This window comes from Rutilus rutilus (genome assembly GCF_951802725.1).
Source record: "Rutilus rutilus genome assembly, chromosome: 25".
Classification (NCBI taxonomy): domain Eukaryota; kingdom Metazoa; phylum Chordata; class Actinopteri; order Cypriniformes; family Leuciscidae; genus Rutilus; species Rutilus rutilus.
In genome coordinates, this window is record NC_140229.1 from 2,705,444 (window position 1) to 2,716,533 (window position 11,090).

At 38.1% G+C, this 11,090-nt stretch overlaps 1 protein-coding gene across 1 annotated transcript; it reads left to right on the top strand.

Annotated features, from left to right (window-relative positions):
* The first annotated feature begins 245 nt into the window (after nt 1-245).
* plk2a (polo-like kinase 2a) lies at nt 246-7,080 on the top strand. Its single transcript, XM_084400783.1, has 14 exons — nt 246-480; nt 740-847; nt 936-1,052; nt 1,133-1,262; nt 1,342-1,525; nt 2,535-2,733; nt 2,816-2,963; nt 3,455-3,549; nt 3,644-3,782; nt 3,875-3,955; nt 4,666-4,825; nt 4,907-5,036; nt 5,121-5,231; nt 5,728-7,080. Exons 1-14 carry the CDS (start codon nt 259-261, stop codon nt 5,917-5,919), a joined length of 2,016 nt encoding a protein of 671 aa, XP_084256909.1. The 5' UTR covers nt 246-258; the 3' UTR covers nt 5,920-7,080.
* Nucleotides 7,081-11,090: the final 4,010 nt, after the last annotated feature.

Below are 11,090 nucleotides of genomic sequence, written 5' to 3' on the forward strand. Positions count from 1 at the left end.
TAGTTTAATTATATTTTAGATTTTATTTTAATTTAAAGTTATAGGCTACATTTAATTAAAATTAAATAAAAGTTAATATCGTGATTTACAGATCTATCTAATCTCAGGAGTAAAGTATTCAATCTTTGAGACGCGCGTCTTCATTCCAGCGCTCAGTGAACGCGCGTGACGCGCCAGTGAAAATAAGTGGGCGGAGCCTCCGCGCGCGCGTGTATAAGACCGAAGCTCTGTGATGATTTCTCGCAGTCGGACTCGAGCATGGACATACTCAGGACTATAACACACCACCATCATCATCATCACCATCATCAGCCTGTGAACAACGGCAAGATGTGTGAACACACACACCACAGACCCACCGAGAGCAGACGAGGGAAAGCTGAGGATAATAATAATGCTCATGCCACGCAAGAAATGTCACGCATCATCACGGATTCAACCACTGGGAAATGTTACTGTAGAGGAAAAGTTTTGGGCAAGGTAAATATTTTACATTTGACTCACGAAAAAGTAATACAATGGAGCACCATGTAAATACCATAGTACAAAAACCATGGTATCAGTACCAACATATATTAAATATTCAAAAGTGCATCAGCTGTTTTATTTTGGTTGTTGTTTAATTTCATTAATTAGTAATGCATAGAGGTAAATAAGAGATTTGAATATACAATTGAATATACTGATATGTAATGCTCTTATAATGCATCCTCTCTCTCTCTCTCTCTCTCTGTTTCAGGGCGGTTTTGCAAAATGCTATGAATTTACAGATCTAAGCACTGGGAAAATGTATGCAGCCAAAATCATTCCACACACGCGCGTCTCCAAACCTCACCAAAGGGAAAAGGTAACTTGCTGTCCTGTCGTCACGCATTTGCTGCTGGCTGCGTTGCTTAAATCGCTAATCAAGTTTTTTTCAACCGTTTGATTGACAGATCGACCGAGAAATCGAGTTGCACAGAGCCCTGCATCACAAACACATCGTTCACTTCTACCAGCACTTCGAGGACAAAGATAACATCTACATCCTGCTCGAATACTGCAGCAGACGGGTGAGTGCTATTGACGTCTCTCTATAATAATAGGTCTAGTAGGAAATATTGTTAAGCTGACGTATTTTGTTGTTCTTCAGTCTCTAGCACATATTCTCAAGGCCCGAAAGGTGCTTACAGAACCAGAGGTTCGGTACTACCTGAGACAGATCGTCTCGGGGTTAAAGTATCTCCACGAGCAAGAAATTCTGCACAGAGACCTTAAACTAGGTAAGCACCTAGAGCATTCAATCATTCCCTGAATAATACAGAAATCCCTTTCGTAACCTGATTCTGTTGCTTTTCCCAGGGAACTTTTTCATCAATGAATCCATGGAGCTCAAGGTTGGAGACTTCGGTCTGGCTGCGAAGCTCGAGCCGGTTGAGAACCGCAGGAGAACGATATGCGGGACGCCAAACTACCTGTCGCCTGAAGTCCTCAACAAGCAAGGGCACGGCTGTGAATCTGACGTCTGGGCCCTCGGCTGTGTGATGTAAGTACTAAAACATTGCTATGTTTCACTTCGCAACCTCCGTTTGCCCTCGAAAAAGAGCTAAGATCGGAAATTAACGGGGGGTTGGGGGGCAAAAATGCCTCCAAAATGAATAAAAATGCCCCTAAAACTTAAAATATGGAGCAAAAAAAGTCACTGTATGAGTTATTGTTTTTAATATTTATAATAGCCAGCAAAAATGCCTCCAAAATTAATAAAAATGCCCACAAAATTCAAGATATGAAGCAAAAAAAGTCACTGTATGAGTTCTTCTTTTAATATTTTATAATAGCCTCCAAAAATGCCTCCAAAATTAATAAAAATGCCCATAAAGCTCAAGATATGGGGCAAAAAAAGTCACTGTATGAGTTATTGTTTTTAATATTTATAATAGCCAGCAAAAATGCCACCAAAATGAATAAAAATGCCCACAAAACTCAAGATATGAAGCAAAAAAAGTCACTGTATGAGTTATTGTTTTTAATATTTATAATAGCCAGCAAAAATGCCTCCAAAATTAATAAAAATGCCCACAAAATTCAAGCTTTGGGGCAAAAAATGTCACTGTATGAGTTATTCTTTTTAATATTTATAATAGGATGTAGTTAAGCAATACTGAATGAGCGAGAGTGCTGTTTTCCCGAATACCAGCACAACTGTCAAAAACAAGAAATTAATATTATGTGTATTACATTTTAGACTACATAAATCCACAGTAGCTCCAGTGCAACACAGTGATGTCTCGTTACTGAATGAATCTGCGTTTAATGAGCGATTCAACGACTCGCTAATAAAGAGATTCACTTCATCCAGCGGTTTTGAATGAATCATTTGACTGAATCATTTGACTCAATGACTCACTTGTTAAGATAATTTGCCTCCACCTACTAAGAAAATAATTGCATACAATGTTTTTATCTGGCTTTTTTAAATTATCCGGCTCTGAATTGCAAAGTCCGCCTCTAACAAGGAGATGTTTATTCATGACGGATCATTTATGTCCCAACAGGTATACCATGCTTTTGGGAAGACCTCCTTTCGAAACCACAAACCTTAAAGAAACGTACCGGTGCATTCGGGAAGCGCGATACTCCATGCCGTCGTCTTTGTCGCCTCAAGCCAAGCATCTCATCAGCAGTATGCTGGCCAAAAACCCCGTGGAAAGGCCACAACTCGATGATATTCTACGCCACGACTTTTTCTGCCAGGTGTGTGTCCGTCTGTGCGAACGAAACATGTCACCAGTGAAGTATTCAGTGGTTTGAGCTTGTTTTTCCCCTCTTATATCAGGGTTTCACACCAGACAGACTGTCCTCAAACTGCTGCCACGCGGCCCCAGATCTTCACCACACCAGTCCTGCCAAGAGCTTCTTCAAGAAAGCTGCTGCCGCCCTGTTCGGTGGAAAGAAGGACAAAGCCAAGTACTTGGAGACTCACAGTAAGCGCTTGTGTACAGTAAACCATTCGTGACCCTGGACCACAAAACCAGTCACGGGTCGCACGGGTATATTTGTGGCAATAGCCAACAATAGAACATTGTACGGGTCAAAATTATTGATTTTTCTTTTATGCCAAAAATCATTAGGATATTAACTAAAAATCATGTTCCATGAAGATATTTTGAAAATTTCCTACTGTAAATGTATATAAAACATATTTTTTTGGTGAATGCAGCACAATCGCCAACATAAATGAACAACTTTAAAGGAGATTTTCTCAATGTTTTGATTTTTTTTGCACCCTCAGATTCCAGATTTTCAATAGTTGTATCTCTGCAAAATATTGTCCTATCCTAACAAACCACACATCAATGGAAAGCTTATTTATTCAGCTCATTCAACTCAATTTAAAAAAAATTGTGGTCCAGGGTCACATTTGTGGATCATCCAAATTACATCATTATACTGATGCACATCTTGCTTCTTGTAGATAAACCAACCAAGGAAGAGGATGACATAAACAAACTATGCCTTGACCTCCGGAAAACTTCAGTCAGTCCTCAACCCTGCAGAAAAACCCTTGAGGTGAGATCCTTCGTCCTCGTCCTTCTCATAGCTGTGCAGAAAGTTTAAGATCGTAACCTAACCTCATGCACATTCCTTCCTATATTCCCCACAGGACACTAAGCCCACTATCACAACTGCTGGAAAAGCAGCTGTTCCCGCAGTGAAGGACACCAGCAGCAAACAGCACATTAGAGACAGCATTCGGATGATAGTGCGGGGAACGCTGGGGAGCTGCAGTAGCAGCAGCGAATGTAAGAGACTTGCACATTTTTATCAGCGTGAGGATGTTAATGGATGTTTCGGTGCGATATCTAATGGGTTTTGGTGCTATTTGTGTTCACAGGTCTTGAGGACAGCACAATGGGAAGCGTTGTGGACACTGTTGCACGAGTATTGCGAGGCTGTCTGGAGAACATGCCGGAAGGTGCGTATCTGACATGATCCGATTTACAAATGCAGAGTCACTTTTAATAACCCATTCTTAATAAGAAAGTAAAATGCATTTAAAAATAAAGGTATTGTAAGATTAAAAAAGCATCAAAAGGGTTAAAAAAAAAGTGTATATATATATATATATATATATTTAAAAATAACAATAATATATATATTAATTCAAATCAGTTTTGTTTAGAATTTTTTTTTATTCCATGTTAAAGTTAATACTAATATTAGCCACATTAATAATAATATTTTAAATATTTATTAATAATAAAGTTGAAAAAAAAAATCCATACAAAAATCTGAAAATAAAACATATTTATAAAATATATTGTAAGATATAAATAAATTAAAATAAAAAGCATTAAAATGATTTTGAACATTTGAAAAAGTTTAAAATCTGAAAATAACTAAATAATAATTACATTTGTGTTTTAGTTTTTTTCCATGTTAGTTATACATGTCGTTACATGTTATACATGCCTAAATAAAATGCATTAAAAAAAATCTGAAAATAAAATATTTATAGAACATTGAAAAATGATAAATATAAATAAAAATAAAAAGCATTCAAATAATTTTTGAACATTTTTAAAAGTTTAAAATCTGAAAATCGTTTATTTTATTTTATTATTATTCCATGTCAAAGTTATACCTTTCACTTTTAATAATGCATTTTTAATCCCTTGTTTACAGTTAATAACATTCCCAAAGAAAGCATGAACGGCAGCTTCCAGTGGGTGACGAAGTGGGTGGACTATTCCAACAAGTACGGCTTCGGATACCAGTTGTCGGATCACACAGTTGGCGTTCTCTTCAACAACGGCACTCACATGAGCCTTCTGTCGGACAAGAAGTACGTTGACCATCTCAAGTGTCTGTGTAGCTCTTTTGCAGGTAAAGATCATGAAGACTAACGTGTCTTTTAAACCTACAGGACGGTGCATTACTATGCAGAGCTGGGACAATGCTCGGTCTTCCCCACGACTGAAGCCCCGGAGCAGTTCGCCGGTCAGGTCACCATCTTAAAATACTTCGCCCACTACATGGAGGAGAATTTGATGGATGTAAGTGTCCTCGCTTGGTGGAAACGTGCTAAGTCTATCAATAATTCACAGATTTCCTGATTATAACTTGCCGCTCTTCAACAGGGAGGTGATTTACCCAACGTAACCGATGCAGGGAAACCCAGACTGTACCTTCTCCAGTGGCTCAAATCTGATCGAGCTCTCATGATGCTCTTCAACGACGGCACTTTCCAGGTAAAACGTCATATTTGCTCCGCTAGAATGAAGGAACACACATAATAGGGGTGTAACGATACCCTCACGTCACGATACGATACATATCACGATACGATATTATTGCGATACTCCAAGACATATGATAAAAGGTTAAGAAAAAATGTACTGTTGCTTAAAATGCTAAATTTGGTATTACATTGTACAAAATATCACAAAATATTTATTTTAGACGAATATTCTTGCACTCTTTCACTGACTAGATATATTTAAAATAATGTAGGCCACTTTTACTGGTAACATCAGACATTTGGCATTATCAAGACCCACAAATATTCCCCCATTGCATTATTATACATTATATTTAACATTATATATAGTAGTTTAATGTAGTACTGACACTGAAACTCTGAAAACTATACACAATACATATTGTTGCAGTTTTGTATTGCGATATATTGTTACACCTCTACTACATAATGTTGACTTGATTGCTAAACACATGCTATTCCCACAGGTCAACTTCTACCACGATCACACCAAGATCATCCTGTGCAATCAGAGCGAAGAATACCTCTTGACGTACATCAACGAGGACCGTGTTTCCACCACGCTGCGTCTCAGCACGCTCCTCGTGTCGGGATGCTCACCGGACCTTCGCACACGCATGGACTACGCGCTTGACATGCTGTTGCAGAGGTGCAACTGAACCATACGAGCGCACAAAGACTGGGATACTTCGAAAAGACGAGAATGTGGACTATGTACGACTGGACGGGAGAGTGTTGCAGACGGGAGGAGATGAAATGGATTATGAGTTTTACAGAAAGGACTGAACTGAGCTGGGCTGGAACCAGAGACAATGATGATGAAATCAAGATGATAATATCTCATTTTAGGTGTTTTAAAATGCAGAAATCTTGCTTTGTTGAAGCCAAAAACGGAGATATTAACTCTTTCCCCGCCAGCGTTGACTACAAAAAGTCGGCTGAATTTTTGAGCACGTTCACGAAACGTTCACGGCCTCCAGAGTATTTTGTTGTACGAATAAACATTTCAATATATTGAAAGAAAGGACAGAGCCTCTGCTTTTAAACTAACAAAAATGAATGTGGATAAGAAACAAAAAGCGGAGAAAATCTCGTTTTTGTCAAAGACTTTGTCAGGATTGATAATCAAACATCCCCAAAGCTTCACAGTCGTTTCGTTCGGTAACAATATTCAGTTTTGATTGATATTTTGTTTATGTTTGATGCTCACGTAAATGACTTGTGCGTCAGCAATGCAATCCTGGTTTACGCAGATCATATTCTTCGCTTGTTTTCGGATTTGGAGATGCCGTGCTATTTCAGAAGTTGCTCAACAGCGCCCCCTACCAAACCCAGATTCCCGGGGGAAAAACTTGTCAATGGCGGTGAAAGAGTTAAAGCTGAGGAAAGAAGGCTTTAGCAAGGCAGGGTGGTTTGATGTAGCTCTCTTGAGAGCAGATTTCGTTTAACTGTGAAAACATTCCTGCTTAAGGACACGGGCTTCAGAGTGAAATGATCCGATGCTGTAGTTCAACATTTCACTGTGTGCACGCTCTGCAATGCCATGGACATAACTTATTATCAGACAGAACCCACTATTTATTTATTTAATAAAGATGACCTTAGAATAATGTCAGTGTTCATGAGTGACGTTTCAAGAACACACGTTATTTAATTGTTCAGTACAATAATCGTGTCTAGCGCTTTGTCCTTTTGCGTCAATCTCCCAGGGCATCATGGGAGTTGAGGCAAACTCATTATGCAAGGCCGGTGGCAAAACCGCAATCGGCGTTTGTCTTGTCTTGATGTTTGTATAAAGATTAAAGATGAATAATATTGTGGAGGTGTTGTATTTTGTTTCTTTGTTAAAGCGTAATTACCCCCATTGTCCCTGCGTCTGAGTGCTAAAGCAGTCTATTATGCAAACCTCCAGGGGCCCGATGAAGCCACCACAAAAACACACATTATGCTTATGTAAAAGGGAAGAAAACATGAAAAGAGTGGTTTTCACCACCTACTTTCAGCCCAGTACAAACTCCCTACGCTATAGTCCTTCTTGCACTATAGTAAAAACAGTACTTGACTTATGTACTGTATTTATAATGCAATGCTTAAAACTACTTGATCTCATTGATGGATTGCTTTACTTTATTATTTGCTTTAGTTTTCTTCCTGCTTTTCTGCAACCAGAACAGACCTGTGAAGCATTTATGATATATTTAAGCTTTACACCTTTACTGTGACAAATGCCAACACTTTTCATCATGCACTCATTAACTCAGTTGCTATAATTAGTCATAATTTAAAGATAACTAGGGTGCACGAATAAATAGCTCGTATAAGGTTTCCAGAATGAATCAAACCAAATGCATCTGAATACCTGCAGCGTAGACACAGTTAATGAAATTAAATTAAATATGAAAGTGCCATGGTAACCCATACGCCGTCCTCTGGATTTAACCCATCCATCCAAGGAGCAGTGAGTAGTGAACACACACACTTCAAACCGTGGACACACACACCCGGAGTATCGTTCACTACCGATATTGAGATTCGAATCTGCAACCTTCGGGTTGCCAGTCTGACTCTCTAACCATTAGGCCACGTCTGTCCCGTCACAGCTTTTTTATATACTTTTGTTCTTTAATAGGCCACTAAATCCATTCCCTAGAAATAGTACGATGGAAAACCATTGTTGCGTCCCAATTCTCATCGGCACCGGCAGCATCAGTCGCCATTTCCCTTTCATTGAATCTTTTCACCGCACAGCAAAACTAAATGGTGACTGAAGCTGTCATTCTGAGAAACTGCTTTGGTTTTGAAACAGCTTGAGGCTAGTAAATAATAATTTAATCATTTTTGGATGAACATGCAATCCCTTTGAATACCATGGTATGAACATGGTATCAGTATGGTATACAAATATGGCTTAAAAAAGTTAAAGTAGTCAATAATGTTATCCCTTTAAACTCATCTTTGATCACCAAAATTACATATTTAAATGTTTCTTCCTTAAAAAAAAAAACGTCATGCCTTAAAATATCTTTTGCCTCGGTTAGTATTTGTGGTTCTATGAATATTCAAATGAGCCCCGCCTCCACTCACTCACTCAGCTCAGAGATCCACTGGTTGACGATCACACGTTGATCTGATTGGTTACAAGGTAGTTTGTGACGTCAGAAACACCAGCGATTTCAAAGCGTGTTTTTGAGACTGTCTTTGGTTCACTGCAGTTTTAAGGAGGAAATACTCAGCAATGGTGTCGACTTATGAATTTACACATGGTTTGTCTCAAAGCATATTAAAAACACCACATAGACACAAAAACAACATTAAAAGCTGGATTATCACCACAGGGGGACTTTAAACGTATATCTTGGAATGAGACATTACCATGTCAAGATTCATTTTTCATTTTTATCATCTTTGTATTGAGCCAGCTGGTTTCTCTCTCTCTTGGCCTTGACGAGGAAACATTCTAGGAACAGAGACGCGTTTGTTGTCCAAGATCACTATAGGCCCGGTACAGTTGGCCGCCTGGAGAGAAGTCTCTTTCTAGCATCATCTGTCACTTCTGTGAAATGTAGGCCATTTTTCTCTTCTCTGAGTCAATGCCAGGTTACTTAATAGGCTGAATTCACAAAATAACACTTTTACAGTTACATAACACGTACATAGCCACTGATACTGACTATAACAATTACCGTTTTAGCTTTTACACAGGCCTTCAGTGCACATGATCAAATGAATGACTGGATCTCTGAGTAATGAAGTAATAAGATAAAAGCAAGTCATAATATAATATTAAATAGATAAATATAATATAATATAATAATAAAAAAAAAAAAAAAAAAATATAATATTTGACAGATGCTTTAATATTGTAAAGCAAGGGACACAATGGACTTATTTTGGCATTTTTAAGACAAAAATGTTTACTAGACTATAATGTACTAGAAAAAATATATATCCCGCACACTACTTGAGTTCGCAAAAATGACAAACAATTTTTTAAAGGGGTGGTATAATGCCCTTTTCACAAGATGTAAAATAAGTCTCTGATGTCCCCAGAGTGTGTGTGTGAAGTTTTAGCTCAAAATACCCCACAGATATTTTTATATAGCATGTTATTCATATAGCATATAGGCGAGCAAAAACGCACCGTTAGTGTGTCTGTCTCTTTAAATGCAAATGAGCTGCTGCTCCCGGCACAGGGGGCAGAGCTTCAACAGCTTGCACTCACACAGACATGCACTGAAAATCTCAAAAACGTTTAGCCTTTTATGTTCAAACCGGATTCAGATAATGATGGAGAGACTCAAGAAGAAGTGACAACATGTAGAATGCATGGTAGTTATCTTCTAGTCATTGATTAGCATATTCTGTCTTGATAATCTATAAATCGTGTTCCGGGGGCGGGGTTTATGCAAATTCTAGGGTTGGTGATGTCACTAACCCGGGAGGAATGTGGTGTAGTCTCTACCAGCCGTTTGTTGTAGTCCTTAAAAAGCGATTTCTTTAAAAGCAAATATCTCCCTTTGCTTTGAACTTTGAGCGTTGTAACTTTGCATGTTGTTTATGCTCAAACAGCAACATTACACACTAACTAAAGCTAGAAAAGTCAAATCATAATCAACCACCCCTTTAATGAGCACCGATTTGGCCAATCTCTCTTCCTCAGTCTTACTAAACACAAACAAAAAGACCAAAACTGGGTAAATGTGTTGGCCTCAAAACTGTGAGTTTAGCTGGCAAAGTATTAGACAGCATTCTTGCAATGAAAAGGTCCTAATTATCTTAATGAAGCTCCTCTTAAGTGCCGCTGATATAATTAGATCTAATCTTCTCTGGAATTGTTTGCAGAATAGCATCCTTAGGTGTGGACAAAAGAAGCACAGATGATAGATTACAATTAACGATTAATTTTCCACAATGTCATTACAGACCTTAAATACCTCCAGACATATTATAGTGTTGATGTGGTTCATGACTTTCATTTCATCATGACACATATTTCACTAAGCCACAACTTTACATTGTAAACATCAAATACATTAATATGTGTATGCATAAACATAATAATCCATTCAGCTAAACCAGTTCATAATGCATGTCACAGGAAACACGTCCTGATCTAAATATGTGAATTGTGTTGTAAATGAGGATACAGCTCGTCCATGATATTTCTCAAGAGATGGCAAACAACATGTGAAGGTAATGAATCACGCCCGATTACTTAACACCCATCTGCTGGCAACCCAGTGTGTCCGACTGCCCCACATTACGGACACACTTTTGCCCCAGTTTCCATGTATTGTGATTGTCCATGTCTGAATCTGTTGACGACACGAATGCCGATTTATCCGTCTTGAATGAAACCACATGCAGAGCAATCTGAGAAGAGATATGCACTGAGTCATCGACGTGTCTAACCAACAGGTTTTATTTCAGAGAAATCTGATTTAGTATAGATAACATCTATAATGAAAGGAGTCAGAGGGTTTCGTCATGAGATCTCATATCCTCACATCACATTACCTCAAAATTTTACAATGACAGTCATCTGTTTTTCATTGAAGTATGGGTGAAGTTTTACACTGTAAACCCTAACGCTCAAAATTGGTTTGAGTAGGACAAACTTAAATTAAAAAAATTAGTTCAGTCAAATTAACTTTTATGAGTATTTAGCACTTTCTTTTTCTTTCAAGTTCACAGAACTGATATATTTAATAAGTAAACTGAACTGTTTCATTGTTTTGAGAATTATTTCTTTTGATTTAGATGAACTTAAGTTTAACTGAAACGGCATGGGATGTCTATTTCCCAGCATGCTTTGCTGATGTCACTGGAA

Bases quoted from the DNA above. Each gene is read 5' to 3' on its own strand.
- plk2a (XM_084400783.1), top strand. From the start codon at position 259: ATGGACATACTCAGGACTATAACACACCACCATCATCATCATCACCAT. The intron at 2,964-3,454 runs GTAAGCGCTTGT...TGCTTCTTGTAG, and splicing joins CAAGTACTTGGAGACTCACA to ATAAACCAACCAAGGAAGAG. The intron at 3,783-3,874 runs GTAAGAGACTTG...TTGTGTTCACAG, and splicing joins CTGCAGTAGCAGCAGCGAAT to GTCTTGAGGACAGCACAATG.